The sequence below is a fragment of the Xyrauchen texanus genome, chromosome 22 (genome assembly GCF_025860055.1).
Source record: "Xyrauchen texanus isolate HMW12.3.18 chromosome 22, RBS_HiC_50CHRs, whole genome shotgun sequence".
Taxonomy (NCBI): Eukaryota; Metazoa; Chordata; class Actinopteri; order Cypriniformes; family Catostomidae; genus Xyrauchen; species Xyrauchen texanus.
Window position 1 is genome coordinate 40,193,053 of NC_068297.1, and position 15,975 is coordinate 40,209,027.

The window sequence follows — 15,975 nt, forward strand, 5'->3', positions numbered from 1 at the left end:
ACAAAAGGTGCTTTTAAATTAAAAAACTGATGGTTCTCTCAAATAGGTAAATTATTCTTTTCATAACTTCATTCCCATATTCTGTTCCGATTTCATTTTATTTGTATTGTTCCCTTTCCCATGTATTAGTGATTTGTGTGTATGTCTTTGTTTAGATTAGTTACGTGTTTGTAATTTGGTTAAATAAAGCTTTTGGTGTACATTCTTGCGAGTTGATTGATGGTCTGCTTGTAAATCAATGTAAATTTAATGATTCAATCTCAGCTCCATGCTAAGGAAGTATTATTTTATGTGGCCATGAAAAATATCCTTTCTGAGAGTTGATAGACGATCAATACTGAGGACGAACAGATAAATTGATTGTAATATTAATTCAGCTACATCAAGTTAATTCTATTAACTGATCCAAATGTTAATTATAACGAGTTATGATTAATTATTCATATTTACCTTTTAAAGATATTTTGACTGGTATATTTTGATAAATAATCTCGTCGCTGTTTCTAAAAGATTTCGCTTCAAAGCTGTACCTATATGTGTAATATTATTGTTAATAAGCCATGAGAATAATATTACTCCAATAAGAGAATTAATCATAATTAAAGCTAATTCCCTACAGTAGAAATTGTGAGCTGATATGAGACGTTGTATTACAATTTTAATGGTGGAGAATTTATTTGGACAAATAATCTAGTTATTTGTCATTTATCTAAATTATAACGGTTGTCAAACTCAGCTGATTCCAATATAAATTTACTAACATAGTAATGTAGAATCAGGACAGTTTAATTTAATTCCTAGCTCACACATACTGTTTCCCTACACATTATGGTGTAAAGGTACGTTGGTACTTAACCTATAATGTGTACATTTATACTACCAAATTCGCTACATATATTGGTGTGAGAATTTTTGCACTTTAACTGATTACTGTTTATTTGTACATTGTGGAACGTGCTGACGTTTATATGCATCGATGAAACTGTTTTCATTAGTGTTGACCCAGATCACAAATCACTGGTGTTTGTTGCTATGGTGACAAAAGTTCACGGGAAGTCCTAAAGAGACTCTTCCAGGGCAACTAACTGCACATGCGCAACCTGCCTACGCCATATTGTCAACACAGTACAGCTAAGCTAATAGCATAACACAGCTAAGCTAATAGCATAGCACAGCACCGCTAAACTAACAAGTTAGCGAACTTACATTGAAACCCCTAAATACGCTACAGTGCTAACGGACTGTCTTATCAAATGACTGCCTGAAATACGATTGCGTTCTTACGCGAAGGACATTTTAGTTTTGTGAAGTGACAGGCAGAAGGAACACCAGTAATTTAAGTGTTGTTGATACCGTTAATCTTGATTTGGTGGGTTTGTGCATGCAGGAAATTGTGAGTATTGACATGTTTACGCACTATATGTATTTGTGTGGGGATGAGCAACTTTATTGTGCATTTGGGTCGTTTACTGTTTGCCGTTGAATGACTGATTGACTCAGCACTTTCTATTTACCATCAGATTGATACGCTAACATTTGCGTCTTGCATTTTTCAATGTTGATATGTATTGGCAGCTTTATGTTGTATTGACCAATAAGGAGGATTATTTACTGTTATTGTTGATATGATTCATATGACATGTGGTACAGCTCGTTTCTAAGCCATATTGTTTCATATAGATTCTTTAAGAGCATATTATTGTCTATTTTGAATATTTCTACATTATAAGACAATCTAATAACTATTTCACTGTATTGTTATTAATGTTTGGTGCTTGTTATGACTTTACTAAGTAAAGTGACTTTATTATTATTTCTTTCTGTAGAACCACATCTTTATCCACCTGTACCCTAAAAGAAGCAAGTTTGGAATAAAAGAGTTATTCCAAGACTTGTGCATTCTAACAGATGCCCCACAGTGATCATAACTCGAAACTATCAACACAAATTTAATCCTTCATTACAATTCCACTACAGATTACAGAATACAGTGCATCCGGAAAGTATTCACAGTGCTTCACTTTTTCCACATTTTGTTATGTCAAAATTCTACAAACAATACCCCATAATGACAACGTGAAAGAAGTTTGTTTGAAATCTTTGCAAATTTATAAAAAAATTAAAAATCACATGTACATAAGTATTCACAGCCTTTGCCATTTCACTCAAACTTGAGCACAGGTGCATCCTGTTTCCACTGATCATCCTTGAGATGTTTCTACAACTTGATTGGAGTCCACCTGTGGTAAATGCAGTTGATTGGACATGATTTGGAAAGGAACACCTGTCTATATAAGGTCCCACAGTTAACAGTGCATGTTAGAGAACAAACCAAGCCATGAAGTCCAAGGAATTGTGTGTAGACCCCCGATCTGGGGAAGGGTACAGAAAACGTTATGCAGAATTGAAGGTCCCAATGAGCACAGTGGCCTCCATCATGTGTAAATGGAAGAAGTTTGGAACCACCAGGACTCTTCCTAGAGCTGGCTGCCTAGCCAAACTGAGCGATCGGGGGAGAAGGGCCTTAGTCAGGGAGGTGACCAAGAACCCAATGGTCACTCTGACAGAGCTCCAGCATTTCTCTGTGGAGAGAGGAGAACCTTCCAGAAGAACAACCATCTCTGCAGCGCTCCAATCAGGCCTGTATGGTAGAGTGGCCAGATGGAAGTCACTCCTCAGTAATAGGCACATGACAGCCCACCTGGAGTTTGCCAAAAGGCACCTGAAGGACTCTCAGACCATGAGAAACAAAATTCTCTGGTCTGATGAAACAAATATTGAACACTTTGGCCTGAATGGCAAGCATCAGGTGTGGAGGAAACCAGGCACCGCTCATCACCTGGCCAATACCATCCCTAGAGTGAAGCATGCTGGTGGCAGCATCATGCTGTGGGGATGTTTTTCAGCAGCAGGAACTGGGAGACTAGTCAGGATCGAGGGAATGATGAATGCAGCAATGTACAGAGACATCCTTGATGAAAACCTGCTCCAGAGCACTCTGGACCTCAGACTGTGGGGAAGGTTCATCTTCCAACAGGACAATGACCCTAAGCACTCAGCCAAGATAACAAAGGAGTGGCTACGGGACAACTCTGTGAATGTCCTTGAGTGGCCCAGACTTGAACCCGATTGAACATCTCTGGAGAGATCTGAAAATGGCTGTGCACCGATGCTCCCCATCCAACCTGATGGAGCTTGAGAGGTCCTAAAAAGAAGAATGGGAGAAAATGCCCAAAAATAGGTGTGCCAAGCTTGTAGCATCATACACAAAAAGACTTGAGGCTGTAATTGGTGCCAAAGGTGCTTCAACAAAGTATTGAGCAAAGGCTGTGAAATTTGCAAAGATTTTAAACAAACTTCTTTCACGTTGTCATTATGGGGTATTGTTTGTATAATTTTGAGGAAAATAATGAATTTAATCCATTTTGGAATAAGGCTGTAACATAACAAAATGAGGAAAAAGCGAAGCGCTGTGAATACTTTCCGGATGCACTGTACATGCTGTAAAATAAAATTTTAAATGTATTCCGTTAGACACTTTGGATTACTTCTTCAGCACTGGTAGATTCTTTTCAGTTGTTTTGACTATAAAAACTCTGTTTAATATATATAAAATATATTCTCTGAAAAACCTAATGCTTAATGTTTTTTTAAAACAAGATGAATCAAATTGATATTGTTTTAAGGATTTTTAGATATTTCTACAGGAAAACAATAAAAATGTTTTATCAAGAATATGATTTTTGCCCTAATATCAAAGATCTTACTAGAAAAAAAGAAATTATGATCCACTGTGAATTTTCTTCCATCCATCCATCCATCTTCAACCGCTTATCTGAAGTCGGGTCGCGGGGGCAGCTGCTCCAGCAGGGGGCCCCAAACTTCCCTATCCCGAGCCACATTAACCAACTCTGACTGGGGGACCCCGAGGCGTTCCCAGGCCAGTGTGGAGATGTAATCTCTCCACCTAGTCCTGGGTCTTCCCCGAGGCCTCCTCCCAGCTGGACGTGCCTGAAACACCTCCCTAGGGAGGCTGGCCAGGGGCATCCTTACCAGATGCCCAAACCACCTCAACTGACTCCTTTCAACGCAAAGGAGCAGCGGCTCTACTCCGAGCTCCTCACGGATGACTGAGCTCCTCACCCTATCTCTAAGGGAGAAGCCCGCCACCCTTCTGAGGAAGCCCATTTCGGCCGCTTGTACTCGCGACCTAGTTCTTTCGGTCATGACCCAACCTTCATGACCATAGTGAATTTGTGAATTTTCTTGATAAATAAAAAATATTATCGTGTCTGGTAACATGTGCATGTAAAATGGCTTGAAATAGCATTTTTATCTATTTACACAAGGTTTATTTCTATTTCTTCTGCTCCAAACTTACTTCAATCTTACTTCTCTGTCTGCTCGTATGAATGTCACACATCATAAGAAAGTGTTTCACCGCTGTTCAAATGCATTTTGGATCTCATCATTTATATGTATAACTGTTTTCCATCTGAAATAACTAAATATTAAATGAAACAAATGACAATAAAATGCAAAGTAATCTCTTCAGTAATCAAAATACATTATGAATGTAACTGTATTCTAATAACATTGTTATTATTTAAATTGTAACTGTAGTGGAATTGTTACTTATATTTTGTATTTTAAATATGTAATCCCATTATTCCCAGTATTCCATTACTCCCCAATACTGGCAATGGCAAATCTGGTTCTCAAGCCAGGAGGTCCCACATCACACCCCTTTTAGTCTCATTTCACTTGCTACCTGTAGTGGTCTGCATCAAATTCACTTTGGATAAAAATTTCAGCTCAATGATTAAATATCATTGTTCTTCAAATGTTCATGTCTGAAGATGAGTTGGAAGAGTTCTGTATTGAATTGGATGCCATGACTCCATTTCCAGAAAGATGCATACAACATCCAAATGATTACTTTCCATTTTCTCAGCACTATACAACCTTTGAAACCCTTATAAAATGTTTATCCTTCAGATCATTTGAGGCGACGTACATTGTTCTGCCCTCTTCCCCTTCATTGCAGCAGACACCAGTATAGTGCATGCAGTGGATTAATGATTACACCAGCATGCCTGACATTGCACTCAACAGGAAGCCAAAGGCATCGAGCAGCATTCTAATCCAAATATAGAGAGGACAGCTGCTCACCGCTGCTTCACAGTTCACATCTGCCAAATCACTCAGAGTAGAGCTCAAAGGTGGCTTCAACACCACACACAAACTCAATACACATACCATCTGAACACACAAAATCCTTTACCGCACCCTCTTTATGCACACATTCCTACTTGCAAGTTATATAAAAACAGAAACAGCAGAAAAGATGACTACTTAATCATCTTCTTAGTCAGCAAAAATACAATCTCATAATTCAGTTCTCAATGTTGCTGCTTTTGATCAAATGCTTCCAGTAAATGTAGAAACATTAGATATCACGAACATACTGTATATTTTACATTCTTTACCAAATGGCGGTCCACAATGTTAGGTCAAAAGTCAAAATCTAAAGGCATTTTATTCTGTAAAGTCATTTGTCTAATAATTTCTTTACTGTCTTATAATGCCTTAATAATTTCTTTGTCACATATTTCATGCAAAACTGTACTCTTATACATAAAGAACTACTTTATACAGAAACACTTCTTTAGACCCAGAGTTTTCAACTGAGGGTCCATTGACCAATGTGACAGAAAGTACAGGTAAAAAGAAAAGAAAAATAATTCAACTTAAAATATTTAATTATATATATATATACACACACATACACTCACAATCACTTTATTAGATAGCAGTGCAATGTATAAAATCATGCTGATATGGGTCAGGAGCTTCAGTCATTAACCATCAGAATGTTGGAAAATGTGATCTCAGTGATTTGGACTGTGGCATGATTGTTGGTGGCAGATGGGCTGGTGTGAGTATTTCTGTAACTGGTGATCTACTGGGATTTTCACACACATCAGTCTCTAGAATGTAGTCAGAATGGTGACAAAAAACAAAAACATCCATATTTTTAGAGTTTGTACATGAACTATATTAGAGCACTTTATGTCTCAGATTGAGACCACGGTAGTGTTACTATCTTTGATATCATTCATTATTCCATTGAGCACACAGTAGCACAGGCACATTGTACAGCACACCCTGACACAGGTTAAACAATAGATAAATAAATGGCTAATAAAGTTGGCTTAATATATTTTTATGCTACTTAAATAATCCAACCACATTTCTGAGCCTATAAACATATTTTAAGCAGAGATTGAAAATCATCATGGAAGCAGACAGTGTAGACCTGTGATCAGCAGCCATATCCCCCTACAGCTCTTGCCTGGTTACCTATTGAACCTAAGCAGTGTTGAGCCTGGTCAGTACCTGGATGGGAGACTGCCTGGGGAAAACTAAGAGGCCAGCAGGAGGTGCTCACCCTGCAGTCTGTGTGGGGTCCTAACGGCCCAGTATAGTGATGGGACACTGTACTGTAAAAAGGCACTGTCCTTCAGATGAGATGTTAAACTGAGGTCCAGACTCTCTCAATTCCCCCTATTGGCCATTATCTATCATGGCCTCCTAATATTTCCCATCCATTAATTGTCTCTATAACTCTACTCTCTCCTCTCTACCGATAGCTGGTGTTTGGTGAGCGTACTGGTGCAGTCGTATCATCCAGGTGAATGCTGCACACTGGTGGTGGTTGAGGAGATTTCCCATGCTATGATGTAAAGCACTTTGAGTGAATGAACATTACATTTATAATAGCGCTTTTCTGGCGCTACACTAAATTTCATTTTGGTTATTGTCAAGGCAGTCTTTGGCAGCTTTGCCCTCAAACAGACATCAATATACAGTATCTGAGTTCTTAAGAATGTTTCAATGGAATGGGTCCATATACATATGACAGTTAATGCCACACAAAAATAAAGATAATGTTTTCATCGTGTTCCAAGTAAAAGATAACAATAGTGAACAGTGTTCTGATTTTTCAACCAATGGCATAAATGTGAATTTTTGAATGCAGTGTGCATTTAACAAGAGACCACTTGTTTTTAGATATTGAATCAAACACAATTTATTTCAAAATAATGTTGCAAAAAAGAAATACAGAGGTGTATGCCATATGCTATCATCAGAGCTTCTTCAGCAAAAGAAAATTTTATACAAAATTGTTTATATGTCAGATGGTATTTTCAGAACCAGACACTTCCAACCAGGGCTGGTACTAGGAGGAGATCTTTGTGGGGGGTATCTTGACCTTTAGGGTGGGCAAAGGGTTCTCTTGTTTTGTCATCCGACTGGGCTAGGGGGCAGCAAAAGTTTCTGGGGAGCACAAGGAAACTCTAGGGGGGCAATGCCCACCCTATCTGTGGGATCCTTCCAGATTTACATGCTGCATTAACACATAATGAGAGTACTGTGGGCCTTAACTGAAAGTGTGGGAGATACATGAACAATGAAAGAATGAGTAGAGGCAGTTCATCGAAATCATTTAGTTTTTCTACTACAAATTTCAAATCATCTAAAACTGATTGATTAGAAAAGAGCAGGTCTTGAGATTTAAAAAATATATTTGTAATTTCATACACTTGTCAAACACTTTTTGCAAACAATGCAGAATGATATTTCAGAGATATCAGCAGGCATTTGAAATCTAAACTATTTTACACCTTGTAAGAATCTTTAAAAAATATAATAATTATAAGGTCTGCAATACAGTGAGAATACAGGAAACAATACATAAGCTTAATGACCAAAAAACCCATCCATGGACAACAAAAAGAGTTATCATGTTGGAGGCAAGAGCCATTTAGATTTAAGCAACAGTGTGATGCACCAGGTCCTCATCTACTCATATGATACTTCATGCACATCCCATCAAGAGTCTCTGACAGCCGAGACTGTGCTGGGGCCAGTTGAATTGGTACCAGATTCTTCAAAGATATGCCGATAACTTAACACTTGTGCTTCATGGCGAGCTAGACAGAGAGAGAAAAGGGACTGTTAATGTTCCAACAGCATATGGAAACATACTATATATTTACTGCAACACAAAATCATAAATTAAGCCAGTGGGTAGCTAATAAGCAGTCCCACACTCAAAGAGAATTCCAGGGAATTTGAGCGTCCAACATTCTCAAAGTTATACCCTCCTCCCTTGCATGTTCATTTATTTGATATATTGCCTAATTTGATAATGCTTTCAGCCATCAATAAGGATTTTGTACTCTCAGCTCTGCAAATGCACAGAATTCCAGCGAAAATCAGCACAGAAAACATGAATTCCATCTGGGACTGGTCATATGGTAAATGGTAGGAACAGCCAGAGTTGGGCTGTTAGGGAATACACGTAATGGGGTTCGAATTCAGAATACAAAAATGACGTAACTGGAAAAGTGAGAACCTTGACCATTTTTCTGAAGAGATTTTCTGAACAGCACAGAAGTGCACACTGCACACTCGTCCTCTGGCTCTCTTTTCCCCTGAACAGTGTTGCCAGGGTCGCACTTTCATGCCAATTTGGGAACAAGGTTGTGGGTTGAGGTTTTTGAGATACTTTAAAAATTGTCTACAGTCACCAAAAGGTTCAATGGTAGACATTAGATCATGAAAATCATCTTACTCATGTATAATAATGAAACAATCTGCTTTTCTAAAATGTTATAATATGGAAGAACGTCAGCATCCAACTCCACATCTAATCTACAGAAACATCTTAAGGTAGTGCTAAGTTCATACAATTTAGCAATAGCTAGCTATTTAGATTTACTTAGATGTTAAAATTGGGGATGCAGCATTTCAAATAAGACATATCAAGCATTATTCTTCCAATTGTGCCTTGCCTTTATGAATATGTATTGAAAAAGACTGAAATATCGGAATACATTAAAGAGAGAGTATTTAGTCTTTAGCCCAGAATACTTAAATCCCATCCACTGGTAAAAAGAATGACCTTGTTGGAGGCAAGAGCCATTTAGATTATAGTATTTAATACAAGTTTACAGAATACGTTGTGCTCTACACATCCATGAAAACAACAGTATGTTCACTCACAGCACACCAGTTTTTGAAAATCAACAGGAACTGAAATAAGCATACAAACAATCTTGTGGTGGCGTGTTTACCTTGTGTGCAGTGTCAGCAAAATGCTGTGCACTATTCTTCATTTCGCCTGTCTTCTCCTCCACACGTCCCAGTCTCTCGCCACGCTCATTCAGTGCCTGACTGGCCTTCTGCATTGCGCTGGTAGCGCTGCCTACTGCATTGTTCAGGACACTGTTACCTACACAACCAGAGTGGTAAATAAGTTAAGGACCAAGATATGTAGACCACTACATATTCTACAGTGTAATGGTAACCGTGTGATGGAGTAGAACAGTAGGGAGCCGACTGAGAGCGAACTTAATTAGTTAATGGAAATAAAAAGCTGTGGTACCCAATAACAGATAACCTTTAAGAAATTGTGTGCTAAATATCAAAGCACTTAATTTAAATTTCTAGACAATTTTTCAGGCGTAAATCTTTGTTACTGTTTTCATTCTATCTACAGAAACAGAGGCAGAATATGACATCACCCACAGTCACAACCAAGGAACAACCAGGCGCTTTCTTTCATGTTACCTATATATTCCACTGTTCAACTAGAGAAGATAAAACACTACAACTACTATACATTAATGTTAAAGGGACATATAACTCCACAGCCCCCCCCCACCCCCCCACACTTGGAAGGTAGGACTACAACCTTGTACTAGGGATGCACCGATCCGATACCTGGATCGGTATCGGCTCCGATACTGAAGCTTTTATAAGGATCGGGTATTCATACGACGAGCCCGATCCAAACCCGATACTGTGTGTTAGTCATGTTCATTACTGTCATGCTAACAAAATGACATAAAAGAACCATAAAAACACAATTAATAGCTCGGTGAATCACAAAAGGCTGTTTAATAAGTAAATATATAAAATGCAAGCGCAGATCAGTATACATTTTTGATTCTGTCAGATATTTGGTAAATTGAGGAATTTATAAATGACAATTTTGATCAAAACTTGAATAAAATTGTAATTTTCTTGTCTCTGTCCAACTGATCCTGTGGTGAAATTCCCTCACGGTTTTCATTCCTCACCTTAGCAGCTTCATGGTATTGGTTTTGCACTGGTGTGAGACTTACAACGGAGGGGCCAGAGGGGCTCTCATGATTATTAGTGGTGCTTGTTAAGCATCACTAGTACTGTTGTTCATACTTTTAAGTTTTGAACAAACCCATAATCCAAGTATATAACTTCAGCATGCACTGCAAATCATCTTCCCATTTGTGCTACGGACATGAACATGGAGAGTGTAAAAACTTCACGTAGAGAGGGACAGGAGGACACAGGGAAGTGGATACTTTAACTCAAAGGTATGACTTTTAGTAAACAAACTCAAAATCGCTTTTCAGCATTACACACATTAGCTTCACATAAGACTCTCTCTCCTCTTGCCGCTGGCGTGTTCCCTTATATACCGCTCTCCCCAAGCTCACTGCAATTGGAAACAGGTGTTAATCATTAACTGGCACAGGTGTATACACCCATATCGCTTTCTCTCCGGACGGATGCTCGGCCACGCCACCGCTGCCCCAGTGAGCTATATAACATTTTTAACCAATCGGTCCCAAGTCATATCAAAGTACCAAAACATCATAAAGTCTCAATGGTAAGCCAGTAAGCTGATGGCTTGCAACACCCCAGCATCCTTTCTGAACACCTCAATAAAGGATAAGCAAATAGTGTTGTAGTTCTTTTGTCCTGGACTCAGACTCGAGTCCAAATTGAGTCTTAATATTCATGACTCGTATTGGACTTGGAACACTAATGACTCTAACTTGGACTCGAGCATTGTGTGCATTCTGAATTGGAGGAAAGGACTTGTTACAACTGTTAACTTGTTCTTTCTACCCAAGTACAAAACTTAAAGCTCATTCAGCCAATTCAACAGATGGAGTTACCGTTTACTAGGGCTGAAACGATTAGTCGGCATTATCGACAATAAAAAATTATCGACAAAAATCTTCACATAATAAGGAAGCGGGCTGTATAAATAAGCACAAACTCCGAAACTGGCATTTGTCTGTGCGGTCAGAATTATGAGTCGCGTGAAAAACAATCGCAAGAGAGTTTTAATCAATTTTAATATTTAAATATATTAAAATATCAAAAAATCCTTAAAACAAGATACATTAACCTGAGAAGCAACATATAAGATATTTAGATTTGCTTTTAGAGCATTTATGTTGAATATGAGTATATTTTTTTTCTTTAATGCACAGGCAGAAATATGAACAAGTGAAAAAATACACTTATATTTAAGATACATCTAAATATCTTATATGTTGCTAATTTGCTAATTAAACAATACAAATCCAAGTAGTTTTCCCCTTTAATTCAGTGAATGTCATTTAGAGGTATTTTTAAAAGATGATTTTGTCCTCTTTATTGTTAGTAAGGTCGTTTAAAACAACCTTAAGTCGGGGCACAAGCTGAATAATCAGTTAAGAGCTAATGATTAATGTTTGCAGTAATCGCCCGAATAGCTGAATAATCGTTCTAATAAGCGTTAGATTAGTCGATTATAAAAATAATCGTTAGTTGCAGCCCTACTGTTTACAAACAAACACTCCGTTCCGACACTTCTGGGTTCTTTTCGCAGCTGAGAAAAGAACTGCGTTCAGTGGTCGTGCCACTTAATTTGAATTGAAAATGGCCAAAAAGTGTTGTTTGTGAGATTGATACAACATCTTTCCTACAGATTATTGGAGATTTGGGCTTCTTTAAATTTCCATTAGGATCAATGGATCAGGAAAAACACAGGATTTTACATAATTTATGATATTTCATGGATCACCATAATTGTTCTTTTTCACATTTGCTCTATTAGACCCAATTGACCCGCTGCTGCTGTTGGAAGATTTCAACTTTTAACAACAAACTCGCAGAAACTGATCGCAAACAATATTTATCTAAACCGATATGTGAATAAGATACATGCGAGATCTAACAGGATGAATGGGACCCCGTCTTCATCAACGCAATAAGTTACTGTTTGTGAAAGAATGTTTCAATAAAAATGATGTCATACAGCTAAAATTATGTCTTTGAGTTTATTTGAAATGCAGTTCACTTCAAAACTTGTTAAATCAAAAATGGCTGTTATAAAGTTTAAATATGAAATATGACATTGAAGTCAACTCACATTACTGTATGTGGGTTAATAATTTAAGCAGCAAAACATTTGTCTAATTATTTCTCAGGCTTTAGAAATGTTAAATATGTGCAGTAATTATCAACCTGTTGCATGTTTGACATAATCATACAGGTATATTGAACGAAGATAAAACTTTAGCTGATAGTTCAAAAACAACTGCATCTATTTCTTCACTGTAAACCACAGATATACCTTTATAATAAGATCTATTTTATAAACTTAATTTACGACATAGACAAGGACTTGTGCATACCAGGGACTCGAGATGGACTCGACTCATATTGATGATTTGGACAGACTTGAGCAGTGAGGACTTGAGTATCGACTCTAGATCTAGTGACTTGACTACAACACTGCCTTGCACTGATTCAAGTGACTAAGTCATTTTCATGTCTCTAAAACTAGCAAGGAGGGTAAAATGTTGCTAAATGTAAATACTAGTGCATTAATATAAGTCTATTAAAAGCACCATAAGAAAAGCAACTCTTTACATTTTTATTTCTGAAAATATTGAAATGTATTATATTGAAAGTTACTATTTCATTCAACATGAGCCTTGGAATATAAATACTGCAAAGCCTGATTCAGAATATGGGCTGTTTCCTTTAACAAAACATTCAGAAACTACTATATTTATTTTAGCTTGTGAATGCCTCACAATCAAGTGTATTAATATTTATTCAGCTTTAAATGGATCAGTCTACTGAGTCCTGCCAGGCAACAGGATCTGAGCATGAATTAGAGCAGGAACCTCTGCTCTAATTCCCACACTAATAAAGTCAGTCAGTGAGTCAGAGACCAACCTAAAGAAAAAAAGACAATAAGCTACACTAATAACTATTATTTGTGAAGTGGGAGGAAGGTTGCTAAAGAGTACCTGGCAGGGAGGAGGAGTAAGGGTTGCAGCCTTGTGCTTAAATGCTTTAAATAATTTTTTTTACATCCATCTACACTCTAACCTCCTAACCTAACCCTAACCCCATAATGACAAAGCAAAAAACTGATGTTTGATAACTTTGCAAATTTATAATAAAAAAAAAAAACTGAACTATCACATTGATATAAGTATTCAGACCCTTAACTCAGTAATTAGTTGAAGCACCTTTGGCAGCGATTACAGTCTCAATCTTGGGTATGATGCACCAAGCTTTGCACACCTCAATTTGGGGAATCTTCTCTGCAGATCCTCTCAAGGTTGGTCAGGTTGGATGTTGACTGTCGGTGGACAGCCATTTTCAGGTATCTCCAGAGATGTTTGTTTGGGTTCAAGTCCAGGCTCTGGCTTGGCCATTCAAGAACATTCATAGAGTTGTTCCTAAGCCACTCTTGCATTGTCTTGGCTGTGTGCTTAGGGTCGTTGTCCTGTTGGAAGGTGAACCTTTGGCCCAGTTTGAGTTCCTGAGTGCTCTGAACCAGGTTTTCATTAAGGATAGCTCTGTATTTTGCTGTAATCAGCTTTCCTTTAACCCTGACTAGTCCCCAAGTCCCTGTTGCTGAAAAACACCACCATGCTTCACCTTTGGGATGGTGTTGCGCAGGTGATGAGCAGTGCCTGGTTTCCTCCAGACATGATGCTTGGACTTGAGGCCAAAACATTTTTGGTTTCCTTTAGGGTTTTTTTTTTTTTTAGTAAATTCCAGGCTTTCATTGGTGTCTGGCCACTCTGCCATAAAGCCCAGATCAGTTGAGTGTTACAGTGATGGTTGTCCTTCTGCAAGTTTCTCCCATCTCCACACATGATCTCTGGAGCTCAATCAGAGTGACCATTGGGTTCGTGATCCCCTTCTCCCCCAATTGCTCAGTTTGGCCAGGTAGCCAGCTCTAGGAAGAATCCTGGTTGTTCTAAACTTCTTCCAGTTAAGAATTATGGAGGTTACTGAGAACCTTCAATGCAGCGGAAATGTTTTGTAGTCTTCCCCAGACCTGTGCCTCGACACAATCCTGTTTCTAAGCTCTGAAGGCAGTTCTTTTGACCTCACAGTTTGGTTTTTGGTCTGATATGCATTTTCAGCTGTGAGACCTTTCAGAAGTTTACATACACTTAGGTTTAAGTCATTAAATTTTTTTTTTAAAACACTCCACAGATTTAATTTTAGCAAACTATAGGTTTGGCAAGTCGTTTAGGACATTTACTTTGTGCATGACACAATACATTTTTACAACAATTGTTTACAGGCAGATTGTTTCACTTTTAATTGACTATATTACAATTCCAGTGGGTCAGAAGTTTACATTCACTAAGTTAACTGTGCCTTTAAGCAGCTTGGAAAATTCCAGAAAATTATGTCAAGCCTTTAGAAAATGAGCATCTGATAGGAGGTGTACTGAATTGGAGGTGTACGTGGGGATTTATTTTAAGACCTACCTTCAAACTCAGTGCCTCTTTGCTTTTCATCATGGGAAAATCAAAAGAAAAGACCACAATAAAATAATTATGGACCTCCACAAGTCTGGTTCATCCTTGGGAGCAATTTTCAAATGCCTAAATGTACCTCGTTCATCTGTACAAAGAATAGTATGCATGTATAAACACCATGGGTCCATGCAGCCATCATACCACCAGTGGTGGACGAAGTACACATACCATGTACTTGAGTTAAAGTAAAGATACTCAAGGTAAAATATTACTCAAGTAAAAGTAGAAGTGGTGCCTTTAAACATTCACTTGAGTAAAAGTACAAAAGTATTTGCCTTCAAATGTACTTAAGTATCCAAGTACTATGATTTTTTATGGCCATAATGTCCTATTATAATTTGTCACAAGACTCTTGCTTAACTCAGACTACATGAAGACTAATGTCACTCTTGGCACACCAATCTATTAATAAAATGACATTAATTAGTTAGGTGTGTATATATACATATATATATATATATTTGAATTGAATACATTTTTTGTGTGTTTAATTTTGGAGGGAAGGGACTGTTCCCATAAGGTATAATACATTTACAGTATTTACTGTATATATTTTTCTCGAGTGTCTATGGTCATAATTATTAACATCCTAATGTTATGATACATCACACACACTACACACATACATATACATATACATGTACATACACATACATACATATATATATATATATATATATATATATATATATATATATATATATATATATATATATATATATATATATATTCTATGTTATGGGAGCAGCCAATATCCCTCCAAAATTAAACACAAAAACGTATTAATGCAGTGTTTCTGCTACTCCCCAGAAAAAAATGCTATTATATGCAAGTCATTTTAGTGTCAACATAATAAGCAATGTACATTATGCGTCAATATTTACCGATAATTGCTGCAATAATAGCTGCTGCTCTCTGCCCCGCTTAAAATCATTGGCAACGCAATTTGTTTGGAACTATTGAGAGCTACACGAATCACGTGACCGCGTGGCGGCGAGATCACTGTCGCAACCGTCTGTGTTCGCAACTCTCATATTTAACGGCTCTGGGGTGCGTTTCCCGTACAACGACGTAACTTGCTGCTCCACTACCGTAGTATGATGCACTGTTGAAGAAATCAACTTGCTAGTCACGACTGTTTCCCGAAACCGTATTGTCGCAAATTGGTTGTTCAACCACGTTGGTTAATGATGTCACACATGTGGTGGAGTAAAAACTACTTTTAATGAATCTGTTTGCGATCGAATTAATGCTAGATGTTTTGCTATAAATTACGGACATGTCATCT

The 15,975-nt window shown here is 37.7% G+C and overlaps 1 protein-coding gene across 1 annotated transcript in view; it reads right to left on the reverse strand.

Moving 5' to 3' along the window:
- Positions 1-7,114: 7,114 nt before the first annotated feature.
- LOC127662863 (syntaxin-binding protein 6-like) overlaps positions 7,115-15,975 on the reverse strand; it is a 75,773-nt gene continuing 66,912 nt past the window's right edge. Inside the window, exons 5-6 of the mRNA XM_052154244.1 lie at positions 9,144-9,301; positions 7,115-7,997 (exon numbers count right to left, since the gene is read on the reverse strand). Of these exons, the coding sequence (XP_052010204.1) occupies positions 7,974-7,997; positions 9,144-9,301 (182 nt within the window). The 3' untranslated portion in view covers positions 7,115-7,973. The remainder of the gene's footprint in view (positions 7,998-9,143; positions 9,302-15,975) is intronic.